The sequence below is a fragment of the Chiloscyllium punctatum genome, chromosome 1 (assembly GCF_047496795.1).
Source record: "Chiloscyllium punctatum isolate Juve2018m chromosome 1, sChiPun1.3, whole genome shotgun sequence".
In the NCBI taxonomy this organism is placed as follows: Eukaryota; Metazoa; Chordata; class Chondrichthyes; order Orectolobiformes; family Hemiscylliidae; genus Chiloscyllium; species Chiloscyllium punctatum.
In genome coordinates, this window is record NC_092739.1 from 175,418,859 (window position 1) to 175,434,800 (window position 15,942).

The 15,942-nt window shown below is 45.4% G+C and overlaps 1 protein-coding gene across 1 annotated transcript in view; it reads right to left on the reverse strand.

The window, feature by feature from the left end:
* LOC140480783 (uncharacterized) overlaps positions 1–15,942 on the reverse strand; it is a 79,594-nt gene that overhangs the window by 12,523 nt on the left and 51,129 nt on the right. Inside the window, exon 11 of the mRNA XM_072576161.1 lies at positions 921–986. Within this exon, the coding sequence (XP_072432262.1) occupies positions 921–986 (66 nt within the window). The remainder of the gene's footprint in view (positions 1–920; positions 987–15,942) is intronic.

Below are 15,942 nucleotides of genomic sequence, written 5' to 3' on the forward strand. Positions count from 1 at the left end.
GGATCTGGATTCAGAGGTCGGGATGTCTTGCTGCAGTTATACAGGACCTTGGGGAGAGCACAGCTGGAGGGTTGTGTGCAGGGTTGCCTACCCCCCCAGCTATGAGAGGACAGACCTGCTGTAGTGGGAGTGCAGGGAGGGTCACTAGTCTGATACTGAGGATGGCAGGACGGTCCCATGAGGAGGGATTGGTTCACCTGGCCCTGTATTCAGTGGGGTCTGATTTAAACACACAAACGGGGCTGGACAGACTCACTGCTGGGAGGGTGTTTCCCCGGGGTGGGGAGACTAGAACCAGGGTCACAGTCTCAAGATACAGGGGAGACCGCTTCAGTCTGAGATGAGGAATCAGTTCTTCACCCAAAGGGCAGGGAACGTGTGGAATTCTCTGTCACAGAAGGCCATAGTGGACAAGATACTGAAAATACACTAGAGAGAGAGAGAGAGAAATTTCCTCAATTTTAAAAGCTTCAAGGGGTGTGGCTTCATTGGGAATGTGACATTTTGATTGAGGACTAGACATGATGATATTGAATGGTACAGCAGGCTCGAAAGGCCGAATGGCCTACTCCTGCTCTTTGTCTGGATGTTTCCCCAATACAGTTAGGGAGAGAGAGCCAGGGTTCTCACCCAGACACACTGAGCGAGCACTGAGATGTTGTTGTGTGGACAATCTCTTCAACATTACACATGCTCTGCTTGAACTCCAGTTTTGAATCTGTCTGAAGTGGAGAGTGCCCTGTGAAAGTCTCATTGCCATTACCCATCATTCCCCAGACTGAGAATCCCAACATGCAATGGGCAGGAATAAAACATAACCCTGGGTGTGGAAAGACATCATTTATTCATTCCCCATATGGCAAAGCCCATTGACTGAATGTGTGTGACATTTGAGAGGTTTGTTGGAGAAGATTACTAACCTGTTGTCTCTTCAGTCGTTGTCGGAGCCTCTGTTGTGGGAATTGTAGTAGTGGGTGTTGTGGCAACTGTTGGAAAGGAACAAACAGAAACAATCTCAATGAATGTGGGACCCTGTTCCTGCATTGGTGTCTCGGGAGTGTGAGGGTCAGGCTGATCACAGCTATGGCCTCAATTTTAAATCTCCTGGGTGCAGATGGCCTTGGGAATGGAACACTTGAACGACATCACTGGTTCCTGACACCTCCTTTTTATTCATTCCCGGGATATGGGGGGTCACTGGATGGGCCTACATTTATTGCCTGTCCTAATTGCCCTTGAGAAGGTGATGGTGAGCTGCCTTCTTGAACCCACATTTCCTGGAGGGACCCTTTTGATAAGGTCCCTCAGAACAGGCTCATGGGTAAAATTAAAGCACCTGTGGTAAGGGGGAGTATATTGACACGTGTTGGGAATGGGTTGACAGTTGAAATAATTGGGTCTTTCTTGGAGTGGCTAGGTGCTGGGAGGCTGTTTCCCCTGGTTGGGGAGACTAGAACCAGTGTCACAGTCTCAGGATCCAGGGGAGACCATTTCGGTCTGAGATGAGGAATCTGTTGTTCACTCAAAGGGCAGGGAACGTGTGAAATTGTCTGTCATGGAACGCAATGGAGGACAAGGTACTGAATATATACGAGAGCGCAAAAAAGAGAGAGAGGCAGAGTGAGAGGGAGAGAAATAAATTTCCTTGTTTTTGAAGACTTCAAGTGGTGTGGGGAGAATTGGAAATGTTGCATTTTGATTGAGACATGAGGATATTGAATGGTGCAGCAAGCTCGATGGGCCGAATGGCCTCCTCCTGCAGTTTGGGAGATGGAGCCATTATTTTCACCTCACAGCACTGAACGGGCTCTGAGATACTGCTGTCTGACACAGAAGTGTATTTGTCCAGTTACTGCCTTTGCTTTTCAAGGTCATGTGTCTCTGGACATTGGAGTGTGTCCAGGAAAAGGTATCACAGAGCGAAATTCCCAGCTGACCTTGTGGGGGAGGAACCTGTGTGGGGGAGCTCACGGCACAGGAATAGACAAGGGCATCGTTTATACTGTGTAACCTTGCTGTAAGTCTACAGTCATGAGGAGAGTTGTTCTTTCTTGATTATATATGCGTCATTGAGATCTGTCTCAAGATTAATTTTTAAAATCATAAGCCATAATTACTAAATCACAGCTTGGAGCACTTTTTTTTAGAGCAATAAGGTGGTGCGAGTTTCTGCGTTTGTAGATTGTGAAAGAGCAAGGATGGCCTTTAGTAGAGTGATGTACCCTTCCTGTAAGCTGTGGGTTTTCAGGTAATCATATTCCTGATGATTATGTCTGCAGGAAGTGTCTTTAGTTGTGGATCCTATCAGATTGCATGGATCTGTTGGAGCAGTTTGATGCAGTAAGGAATTTACAGAGTGCAAAGGGGTATGATGGATAGCAGTTACAGGAAGGGAGAAAAGCTGCAGATACAATCAGGTAGATGGGTTACTGCCAAGAAAGATAGGAGAGGGAGGCTGGTACTGCAGGAGTCTTCTGTGGCTATCCCCACTTCAAACAAGAATGCTACTTTGCAAAACGTATGAGATGATGCACTCTCAGGGGAATGTAACACGACCAACCAAGTTTCTTGTACAAAGTTGAGCTTTGATGTATCGAGGGAGGTGTCAGGTTCCAAGCAATTGTTTCTGTGACCAGCAGAGAAAGATCAGAATGGTGTGTTGTTTCCCTGGTGCCAGGATCAAGGATGTCTCAGAGAGGGTGCAGAATGTTCTCACGGGGGAGAGGGGCCAGCAGGAGGTCATTGTCCACATTGGAACCAATGACATTGGAAGGGAAAGGGTGGAGATTCTGAAGGGAGAATATAGAAAGTTCAGCAGGAATTTAAAAAAAGAGGTCCTCGAGGGTAGTAATATTGAGATTACTCCCAGTGCTATGAGCTAGTGAGGGCAGGAATAGAAGGATCAAGCAGATGGATGCATGGCTGAGGGGCTGGTGCAGTAGAGAAGGATTCACATTTTTGGATCAATGGAATCTCTTCTGGGGTAGAAGTGAGTTGGACAAGAAGGATAGATTGCACCTGTATTGGGAGGGGAGTAATATACTGGCAGGGAAATTTGCTCAAGCTGTTTAGGAAGATATAAACTAGTAAGGTGGGGCAGGTGGGACCCAGGGAGATAGTGAGCAAAGAGATCAATCTGAGACTGGTACAGTCAGGAAAAGAAGCGAGTCAACAGTCAGGGCAGGCAGGGACAAAGCAGAGAACAAGGTAGGACTGATAAATTAACCTGCATTTATTTCAATGCAAGAGGCCTAACAGGGAAGGCAGATTAACTCAGGGCATGGTTAGGAACATGGGACTGGGATAGAACGGAGAGCATAGAACATAACATAGAATAATACAGCGCAGAACAGACTCTTCAGCCCTCGATGTTGTGCCAACCTGTGAGGTAATCTAAGCCCATCCCCCTAAACTATCCCATCATCATCCATGTGCTTATCCAAGGCTTGTTTAAATCTCCCTAATGTGGCTGAGTTAACTACATCGGCAGGTAGGGCATTCCAAGCCCTTACCACTCTCTGAGTAAAGAACCGACCTCTGACCTCTGTCTTGAATCTATCACCTCTCAATTTGTAGTTATGTCCCGTCGTACAAGCTGACGTCATCAACCTAGGAAAAGGACTCTCACTGTCTACCCTATCTTATCCTACGTTAGTTGTATGTCTCTATTAAATCCCCCCTTAGCCTTCTTCTTTCCAATGAGAACAGACCCAAGTCTCTCAGCCTTTCCTCATAAGACCTTCCCTCCAGACCAGGCAATATCCTGGTAAATCTCCTCTGCACCTTTTCCAATGCTTCCACATTCTTCCTGTAATGGGGCAATCAGAACTGTACACAATATTCCAAGTGAGGCCGCACTAGTGTTTTGTATAGTTGCAGCATGATATTGCGGTTCCGGAACTCAATCCCCCTACCAATGAAACCTAACACACCATATACCTTCATAACAGCACTATCCACAGGTGGTAACTTTCAGGGATCTTTGTAAATGGACTCCAAGATCCCTCTGCACATCCACACTACCAAGAATCTTTCCATTGACCCAGTACTCTGCCTTCCTGTTATTCTTCCCAAAGTGAATCACCTCACATTTAGCTGCATTGAACTCCATTTGCCACCTCTCAGCCCAATTCTGCAGTTTATCCAAGTCCCCCTGTAACCTGTAACATTCTTCTAAACTGTCCACTACTCCACTGACTTTAGTGTCGTCTGCAAATTTACTAACCCATCCACCTATGCCTGCGTCCAAGTCATTTAAAACAGTGACAAATAGCAGTGTTCCCAAAATCGATCCTTGTGGCACACCACTAGTAACCAGACTCCAGGCTGAATATTATAGCAATTACAGACTTTTTGTTTAGATTAGATTCCCTACATTATGGAAACAGGCAATTCGGCCCAACAAGTCCACACCGACCCTTCAAAGAGCTCACCCAGATGCATACTCCCACATTTATTCCTGACTAATGCCCCTAACACTATTGGCAATTTAGCATGGCCAATTCACCTGACTTGCACATCGTTGGACTGTGGAAAGAGACGGGAGCAAACCCATGCAGTCATGGGCAGAATGCGCAAACTCCACACAGACAGTTGCCCAAGGCAGGAATCAAACCCAGGTCTCTGGTGCTGTAAGGCAGCAGTGCTCACCAATGAGTCACCATGCTGCCATGTCTCTGGGAGGGACATGACTGGCAGTTTAATGTTCCAGGGTACAAATGCTATCAAAAGCATAGAAAGCGGAACAACAGAGCAGGGGGCATTGTGTTTTTGACAATGGATAGCATTACAGCTGTCCTTCTGGAGGATATTCCTGGGAATGCATCCAGGAAAGTTATTTGTGTCGAACTGAGAGATAAGACAGGGATGATCACATTATTGGGATTTTTGAATCCCTAATAGTCAGAGGAAAAGTGAGAAACAAACTTGTCAGGAGTTCTCAGCTATCTGTCAGAATTATAGGGTGGTTGTGGTAGGGGATTTTAACTTTCCAAACTTGCCATAGTGTTAAAGATTCACATAGAGAGGAATTTGTCAAGTGTATACAAGACAATTTTCTGATTCAGTATGTGGATGTACCTACTAGAGAAGGTGCAAAACTTGACCTACTCTTGGGAAATAAGGCAGGGCAGGTGAATGAGGTGTCAGTGGGGGAGCACTTTGGAGCCAGTGACCATAATTCTATTAGATTTAAAATAGTGATGGAAAAGGATAGACCAGATCTAAATGTTAAAGTTCTAATTTGCAGGAATTTTGCCAATTTTGACAGTATTAGGCAAGAACTTAAAAGCTGATTGGAGGCAGATGTTCACAGATAAAGGGACAGCTGGAATATGGGAAGCCTTCAGAAATGAGATAACAAGAATCCAGAGAAAGTATATTCCTGTCAGGGTGAAAGGGAAGGCTGGTAGGTATAGGGAATGCTGGACTACTAAAGAAATAGAGGGTTTGGTTAAGAAAAAGAAGGAAGCATATGTCAGGTATAGACAGGATTGATCGAGTGAATCCTTAGAAGAGTATAAAGAAAGTAGGAGTATACTTAAGAGGGAAATCAGGAGGGCAAAACGAGGACATGAGGTAGCTTTGGCAAATAGGGTTAAGGTGAATCCAAAGGGTTTTTACAAATACATTAAGGACAAAAGGGTAACAAGGGAGAGAATAGGGCCCTTCAAAGATCAGCAAGGTGGCCTTTCTGTGGAGCTGCAGGAGATGGGGGAGATGTTAAACAAGTATTTTGCATGAGGGTTTGCTGTGAAGAAGGACATGGAAGGTATAGAATATAAGGAAATAGAAGGTGACATCTTGGAAAATGTCCATATTACAGAGGAGGAGGTGCTGGATGTCTTGAAACGGTTAAAGGTGGATAAATCCCCAAGACCTGATCAGGTGTACCCGAGAACTCTGGGGGAAGCTAGAGAAGTGATTGCTGGGCCTCTTGCTGAGATATTTGTATCATCGATAGTCACAGGTGAGGTGCTGGAAGACTGGAGGTTGGCTAACAAGATGCCATTATTTCCGAAAAGTGGGAAGGAAAAACCAGGGATCAACAGACTGGTGAGCCTGACAAGTTGTGAACAAGTTGTTGGAGGGAATCCTGAGGGATTGGATTTACATGTATTTGAACAAAGAACAAAGAACAAAGAATAAAGAAAATCTACAGCCCAGAAACAGGCCCTTCGACCCTCCAAGCCTGAGTCAATCCAAATCCACTGTCTAAACCTATCGCTCAATTCCTAAGCATCTGTATCCCTCTGCTCCCCACCTCCTCGTGCATCTGTCCAGGCACACCTTAAATGAATCTACCCTGCCTTCCTCGACTACCTCTGCTGGCAATGCGTTCCAGGCACCCACCACTCTCTGTGTAAAGTACTTGCCACATGTATCCCCCTTAAACTTTTCACCTCTCACCTTTTAAACACATGACCTTTTGGTTATTGAATCCCTCACCCTGGGAAAAAGCTTATCTCTATCTACCCTGTCTATACCCTTCAAGATTTTGTAAACCTCAATCAAGTTCCTCCCCCATCTCCTTTTTTCTAAGGAAAACAATCCTAACCTACTCAACCTCTCTTCATAGCTAGCACCTTCCATACCAGGCAACATCCTCGTAAACCTCCTCTGCACCCTCTCCAAAGCATCCACATCCTTTTGGTAATGTGGCGACCAGAACTGTACACAGTATTCTAAATGCAGCCAAACCAAAGTCTTGTCCAATTTTAACATGACCTGTCAGCTCTTATACTCAATACCCCACCCGATGAAGGCAAGCATACTAAATGTCTTATTGATCACTCTATCCACCTGTGCAGCAACCTTCAGGGTACAATGGATGTGAACTCCCAGATCTCTCTGCTCATCAACTTTTCCCAAGGCTTTTCCATTTATAGTATAGCTTTCTCGAGAATTAGACTTCCCAAAATGCATCACCTCACATTTGCCTGGATTGAACTCCATCTGCCACTTCTCCGCCCAACTCTCCAGTCTATCTATATCATCCTGTATTAAGAACTCTAAGTTGGAACAGCATGATCTCCCCCACACAAAACCATGTTGTTTATCACTGATAAGGCCATTCTTTTCGAAATATAAATAAATTTTATCCTGTATTCCTATGCTTTCTGCTACTTCACTAATCTTCATGTCATCTGCAAATTTGCTGATCATACCAACAGTGACCTCTTCCAGATCATTTATGTATATCACAAACAACAGTGGCCCCAATACTGACCCCTGTGGAACACCACTGGTCACCTTTCTCCATTTCGAGAAACTCCCTTCAACGACTAATCTCTGTCTCCTGTAGCTCAACCAGTTCTTTATCCACCTGCTAGAACACCCTGCACACCATGTGACTTTACTTTCTCCATTAGATAGCAATGGGGAACCTTATCAAACGCCTTACTAAAGTCCATGTATATGACATCAACAGCCCTTCCTTCATCACTTTCTCAAAGAACTCTATTAAGTTGGTAAGGCACGACCTCCCCCACACAAAACCATTTTGTCTATCACTGATAAGCCCATTCCTTTCCAAATATAAATAGATTTTATCCCTCAGTACCTTCTCCAGCAACTTTCCCACCACCGACATCAGGCTCACTGGTCTGTAGTTACCCGGAATATTCCTACTACCCTTCTTGTACAGGAGGACAAATGAGCAACCTTCCAATCTTCTGGACTTCACCTGTGTTTAAGAATGCAATAATGACATCTGTCAGGGCAAGGAATGGCAAGGACTGATTCGGGATAGTCAACATGGCTTTGTGTATGGAAAACCATGTCTCACAAAATTGATAAGAGTTTTTTGAAGAAGTAACAAAGAGAATTGATGAGGGCAGAGTGGTGGACTTGACCTATATGGATTTCAGTCAGGTGTTTGACAAGGTTCCTCATGGGAGACTGGTGAGCAAGGTTAGATCTTACGGAATACAGGGCAAACTAGCCATTTGGAGACAGAACTGGCTCAAAGGTAGAAGACAGAGGGTGGTGGTGGAGGGTTGTTTTTCAGACTGGAGGCCTGTGACCACTGGAGTGCCACAAGGATCGGTGCTGGGTCCACTACTTTTCATTATTTATATAAATGATTTGGATGTCACCATAGGAGATATAGAACAAAGAACTGTACAGCACACGATGTTGTGATGAGCATTAATCTTAATCTAAGACCAACCTAACCTACACACCCCACAATTTACTGCCGTCCATGTGCTTGTCCAGCAGCCGCTTCAATGTCCCTAATGTCCCTGACTCTACTCCCACCGCTGGCAGTGCATTCCACACACCCACCACTCTCAGTGTAAAGAACCTACCTCTACATCTCCCCTATAACTTCCTCCAATCACCATAAAATTATGACCCCTCGTGACAGCCATTTCTGCCCTGGAGAAAAGTCTCTGGCGACCTACTCTATCAATGCCTCTCATTACCTTGTACACCTCTATCAAGTCACCTCTCTTCCTTCTTCTCTCCGAGCTCACTCAAACCTCTCTTCATAAGCCATGCCCTCCAGTCCAGGCAGCATCCTGGTAAATCTCCTCTGCATCCTCTATCAAGCATCCTCATACTTCCTATAATGAGGTGACCAGGACTGGGCGTAATATTCCAAGGGTGGTCTAACCAGAGTTTTATAAAGCTGCAGCAAAACCTCGCAGCTCTTAAACTCAATCCCCCTGTTAATGAAAACTAAAACACCATACACCTTCTTAACAACCCTATCAACTTGGGTAGCAGCTTTGAGGGATCTATGGATGTGAACCCTGAGATCCCACTATTCCTCCACACTGCCAAGAATTCTGTCTTTAGCCCTGTAGAACATAGAACATAGAACATAGAACATAGAACATAGAACAATACAGCACAGAACAGGCCCTTCGGCCCACGATGTTGTGCCGAACTTCTATCCTAGATTAAGCACCCATCCATGTACCTATCCAAATGCCGCTTAAAGGTCGCCAATGAATCTGACTCTACCACTCCCTCGGGCAGCGCATTCCATGCCCCCACCACTCTCTGGGTAAAGAACCCACCCCTGACATCTCCCCTATACCTTCCACCCTTCACCTTAAATTTATGTCCCCTTGTAACACTCTGTTGTACCCGGGGAAAAAGTTTCTGACTGTCTACTCTATCTATTCCTCTGATCATCTTATAAACCTCTATCAAGTCACCCCTCATCCTTCGCCGTTCCAACGAGAAAAGGCCGAGAACTCTCAACCTATCCTCGTACGACCTACTCTCCATTCCAGGCAACATCCTGGTAAATCTTCTCTGCACCCTCTCCAAAGCTTCCACATCTTTCCTAAAGTGAGGCGACCAGAACTGCACACAGTACTCCAAATGTGGCCTAACCAAAGTCCTGTACAGCTGCAACATCACCTCACGACTCTTGAATTCAATACCTCTGCTAATGAACGATAATACTCCATAGGCCTTCTTACAAACTCTATCCACCTGAGTGGCAACCTTCAAAGATCTATGTACATAGACCCCAAGATCCCTCTGTTCCTCCACCTGACCAAGAACCCTACCATTAACCCTGTATTCCGCATTCTTATTTGTTCTTCCAAAATGGACAACCTCACACTTGGCAGGGTTGAACTCCATCTGCCACTCCTCAGCCCAGCTCTGCATCATATCTAAGTCCCTCTGCAGCCGACAACAGCCCTCCTCACTGTCCACAACTCCACCTATCTTTGTATCATCTGCAAATTTACTGACCCACCCTTCGACTCCCTCCTCTAAGTCATTAATAAAAATTACAAACAGCAGAGGACCCAGAACTGATCCCTGCGGAACTCCACTTGTAACTGGACTCCATGCTGAATATTTACCATCTACCACCACTCTCTGACTTCGACCGGTTAGCCAGTTTTCTATCCAATTGGCCAAATTTCCCTCTATCTCATGCCTCCTGACTTTCCGCATAAGCCTACCATGGGGAACCTTATCAAATGCCTTACTAAAATCCATGTACACTACATCCACTGCTCTACCCTCATCCACATGCTTGGTCACCTCCTCAAAGAATTTAATAAGACTTGTAAGGCAAGACCTACCCTTCACAAATCCGTGCTGGCTGTCCCTAATCAAGCAGTGTCTTTCCAGATACTCGTAAATCCTATCCCTCAGTACCCTTTCCATTACTTTGCCTACCACAGAAGTAAGACTAACTGGCCTGTAATTCCCGGGGTTATCCCTATTCCCTTTTTTGAACAGGGGCACAACATTCGCTACTCTCCAGTCCCCTGGTACCACCCCAGTTGCCAGTGAAGACGAGAAGATCATTGCCAACGGTACTGCAATTTCCTCTCTTGCTTCCCACATAATCCTAGGATATATCCCGTCAGGCCCGGGGGACTTGTCTATCCTCAAGTTGTTCAAAATATCCAACACATCTTCCTTCCTAACAGGTATCTCTTCTAGCTTATCAGTCCGTTTCACACTCTCCTCTTCAACAATACGGTCCCTCTCATTCGTAAATACTGAAGAGAAGTACTTGTTCAAGACCTCTCCTATCTCTTCCGACTCAATACACAGTCTCCCACCACTGTCCTTGATCGGACCTACCCTCGTTCTCGTCATTCTCAGGTTTCTCACATACGCATAGAATGCCTTGGGGTTATCCTTGATCCTATCCGCCAGGGATTTTTCATGCCCTCTCTTAGCTCTCCTAATCCCTTTCTTCAGGTCCCTTCTGGCTATCCTGTATCCCTCCACTGCTCTGTCTGAACCTTGTTTCCTCAACCTTATGTAAGCCTCCTTCTTCCTCTTTACTAGACATTCAACCTCCCTCGTCAACCAAGGCTCCCTCACACGACCATTTCTTTCCTGCCTGATAGGTACATACATATCAAGGACACATCGTATCTGCTCCTTGAAAAAGTCCCACATTTCCACCACATCCTTCCCTGACAGCCTATGCTCCCAACGTATGCTCCTCAAATCCTGTCTTACAGCATCGTAATTTCCCTTCCCCCAATTGTAAAAACTTCTTTGTTGTGCGCACCTATCTCTCTCCATAACCAAGGTGAAAGTCACAGAATTGTGGTCGCCATCACCAAAATGTTCACCCACTAACAAGCCCACCACTTGTCCCGGTTCATTACCGAGTACCAAATCCAATATGGCCTCCCCTCTGGTTGGACAATCTACATACTGCGTTAGAAAAGCTTCCTGGACACACTGCACAAACACCGCCCCATCCAATCTACTTGATCTAAAGAGCTTCCAATCAATATTTGGGAAGTTGAAGTCGCCCATGACTACGACCCTGTGACTTCTGCACCTTTCCAAAATCTGTTTCCCAATCTGTTTCTCCACATCTCTGCTGCTATTGGGGGGCCTATAATAAACACCCAACAAGGTGACTGCACCTTTCCTATTTCTGTACTCAGCATTCATATTCAACCTTCCGAAATGAATCACTTCACATTTATCTGGTTTGAACTCCATCTGCCACTTCTCAGCCCAGCTTTGCATCCCGTCATTATCTTTTGTAGCCTGCAATAGCCCTCGACATTACCTACAACACCACCAGTCTTTGTGTCATCGGCAAACTTACTAACCCATCCTTCCACTTTCTCATCAACTCATTTATAAAAACTACATAGAGCAGAGGCCCAAGAACAGAGCCCTGCGGGACATCACTGGTCACCGACGTCCGGGCGCAGTACTTTCCATCCACTACCACTCGCTGTCTTCGTTCGGCCAGCCAATTCTGTATCCAGACAGCCAAATTTCCCTGTATCCCATACCTCCAAACTTTCTGAATGAGCCAACCGTGGGGAACCTTATCAAATGCTTTACTGAAATCCAAATTCACCACATCCACTACTCAACCTTCATCAACTTGTCTTGTGAGATCCTCAAAGAACTCAGTAATGTTTGTGAGGCATGACCTAGCCCTCACAAAGCTATGCTGACTCTCTTTCACCAAACTATGTTTATCCAAATAGTTTTCCAAATCCTATCTCTCAGAGTCCTTTCCAGAACCTTGCTTACCACAGACGTAAGACTAACTGGTCTGTAATTCCCAGGGATTTCCCTAATCCCTTGAACATAGGAACAACATTCGCCTCCCTCCAATCATCCGGTACTACTCCCATGGAGAGGGAGGATGCAAAGATCATCGCCAGAGGCACAGCAACCTCATTCCTCACTTCCTGTAGTAACCAGAGATATATCTGGTCCGGTCCCGGGGACTTAACTAACTTGATGCTCCCCAGAATTTCCAGAACATCCATTTTGTTAATATCAATCTGTTCAAGCCTATTAAGCATATAACTCAGCAGGGGAATGAGAAGCAAAATTGTAGTTCCAGTGTCCAGGAGGTGAGACTAGTGAGGTCAGAAATGAGTTTTGAAGGTCGCAAGAGTTCACCGGCAAGCAAGGAGGTGGTTTGGAGTGTGTCCACTTCAACACCAGGAATAACCATCCAGAATATGGTGGGTGATCTTGCAGCATGGGTTGGTACCTGGGACCTCAATATTGTGGCCATTTCAAAGACATGGGTAGAGCAGGGACAGGAATGGTTGTTGCAGGTTCCAGGATTTAGATGTCTCAGTAAGATCAGAGAAGGTGGTAAAAAAGGGGGAGTGTGGCATTGTTAGTTAAGGACAGTATTATGGTGACAGAAAGGATGTTTGCAGACTTGTCTACTGAGGTAGTATGGGCTGAGGTTAGAAACAGGAATGGATAGTTTTCTATAGGCCTCTGAATAGTTCCAGAGATGTAGAGGAAAGGAGAGTAAAGATAATTCTGGATTGGAGACAGAATAATAGAGTCATTGTAATGGGGGACTTTAACTTTCCAAATATTGACTGTAAATACAACAGCTCGAGGAGTTTAGATGGGTCAGTGTTTGTCCAATGTGTGCAGGAGGGTTTCCTGACACAGTATGTAGACAGGCCAACAAGGGGGCGAGGTCACATTGAACTTGGTACTGGGTAATGAACCCGGACAGGTGTTAGATTTGGAGGTAGGTGAGCACTTTGGTGATAGCGATCACAATTCTGTTATATTTACTTTAACAATGGAAAGGGGTAGGGATATAATACAGGACAAGAGTTATTGCTGGGGGAAAGGCAATAAGTGATTAAGAAGGATTTAGGATGTATCAGATGGGGAAGGAAGCTGCATGGGATGGGCACAATTGAAATTTGGAGCTCATTCAAGGAACAGCTACTGCAAGTCCTTGATAAGTATGAACTTGTCAGGCAGGAAGTGGTTGAGCCAGGGAGCCGTGGTTTACTAAAGAGGTTGAATCTCTTGTCAAGAGGAAGAAGAAGGCGTATGTTAGGATGAGACGTGAAGGCTCAGTTAGGGCACTTGAGAGTTACAGGTTAGCCAGGAAGGACCTAAAGGGAGAGCTAAGAAGAGCCAGGAGGGAACGTGAGAAGTCATTGGAAAATAGGAACAAGGAAAACCCTAAGGCTTTCTACAGGTATATCAGGACTAAAAGAATGACTGGAGAAAGATTAGCACCAATCAAGGATAGTAACAAGAAGTTGTGTGTGGAGTCAGGGGAGATAGGGGAAGCAAAGGGAATACTTAGATACAGGCTCCGATACCAGACGGGGTTGAGGTTCACAAGGGGGAGGTGTTAGCAATTCTGGAAAGTATGAAAATACTAAGTCCCCTGGGCCGGATGCAGAAAAGTGTGAGGTGATTCACTTTGGAAGGAGCAACAGGACTAAAGAGAACTGGGCTAATGGTAAGATTCTTGGTAGTGTGGATGAGCAGAGAGATCCCGGTGTCCATGTAAATAAATCCCTGAAAGTTGCCACCCAGGTTGAAAGGGCTGTTAAGAAAGCATACAGTGCATTAGCTTTTATTGGGAGAGGGATTGAGTTTTGGAGCCATGAGGTCATGCGACAGCTGTACAAAACTCTGGTGCGGCTGCATTTGGAGTATTGTGTACAGTTCTAGTCACCACATTATAGGAAGGATATAGAAGCTTTGGAAAGGATTCAAAGGAGATTTACTGGGATGTTGCCTGGTAGTGAGGGAAGGTCTTATAAGGAAAGACTGAGGGACTTGAGGCTGTTTTCTATAGAGAGTAGAAGGTTGAGAGGTGACTTAATTGAGTGCAAAAGATAATCAGATGGTTAGATAGGATGGACATTGAGAGCCTTTTTCCTCAGATGGCGATGACTAGGACAAGGGGACATAGCTTTAAATTGAGGGGTGATAGATATCAGACAGATGTCAGAGGTAGGTTCTTTAGTCAGAAAGCAGTAAGGGTTTGGAATGCACTGCCTGCAACAGTTGTAGACTCGCCAATTTTAATGGCATTTAAATAGTCATTGGATAGTCAAATGAACAAAAATGGAATGGTGTTGGACAGATATGCTTTAGATTGCTTCCACAGATCGGCACAACATCAGGGCTGTAATGTTCAATGTACTATGTTCTACTAACCTGGTATGGTCAGTAAGTTTGCAGATTAACCAAAATTTGAGATGGAGTGGACAATGGAGAAGGGACAATGGAGCAAAACCAATGTAGTGTACAAAATCCCATGCAAGGACTGCACAAAACACTACATCGGACAAACAGGAAGACAGTTAACGATCCGTATACACGAACACCAACTAGCCACGAAACGACACGACCAGCTATCCTTCGTAGCCACACACACAGACGACAAGCAACATGAATTCGACTGGGACAACACTACCATTATAGGGCAAGCCAAACAGAGAACAGCCAGGGAATTCCTAGAGGCATGGCACTCATCCACAGACTCTATCAACAAACACATCGACCTGGACCCAATATACCGGCCACTGCAGCGGATAGCTGGAACTGACAACCGGAAGCGGCAGAGACAGGCCACTATAAATGCCGGAGGAAACAGCACAGAAGCGCTTCACAGGAGGCTCCCAAGCACTGAGGATGTCACCTAGACAGGAGACGAAACGTTTGCAAGACAAATTCCCAGCTCGGCGAACAGAACCACAACAATGAGCACCTGAGCTACAAATCTTCCCCCAAACTTTGAAGGGTACCTTAGAGTACGATGATCAGATGGGCCAATGGGCTGAGGAGTGGCAGATGGAGTTTAATTTAGATAAATGTGAGGTGCCGCATTTTGGAAAAGCAATTCAGAGCAGGTCTTAGACATTAATGGAGAAGGTCCTGGTGAGTGTTGCTGAACAAAGAGACCTTGGAGTGCAGGTTCATAGCTCCTTGAAAGTGGAGTCGCAGGTAGATAGGATAGTGAAGAAGGCATTTGGTATGCTTTCTTTTATTGGTCAGAATATTGAGTACAGGAGTTGGGTGGTTATGTTGCAGCTGTCAAGGACATTGGTTAGGCCACTTTTGAAATAATATGTGCAATTCTGGTCTCCCTCAGAAGGATGTTGTGAAACTTGAAAATGTACAGAAAAGATTGACAAGGATGTAGCCAGGGTTGGATGGTTTAAGCTACAAGGAGAGGCTGAATAGGCTGGGATCACTTTCCCTGGAGCATCGGAGGCAGGGAGTGACTGCAGAGAGGTTTATAAGATGATGAGGGTGATGAATAGGATACATCGACATGATCTTTCCCTGGGATGGGGGAGTCCAGAGTCTAGGGCAGAGATTTTGGGGTGAAAAAGGAAAAATTTAAACAAGATCTAAGGAGCGACATTTTAACACCGAGGGTGGTGCGTATATGGAATGAGCTGCCAGAGGAAGTGGTCAAGGCTGGTACAATTGTAACATTTAAAAGGTATCTGGATGGGCATATGAATAGGAAGGGTTTGGAAGGATATGAGGCCAAGAGTGTGGTGCTGGAAAAGCACAGCCGCTTATCTACACTGCCAAGAATCTTACCATTTGCCCAGTACACTTTATTCCTTCCAAAATGAATCACCTGACTCTTTTCCACATTAAACTCCAGGTGCCACCTCCCAGCTCAGCTCTGCAGCTTATTTAACTCCCTCTGCAATATTCTTCTGC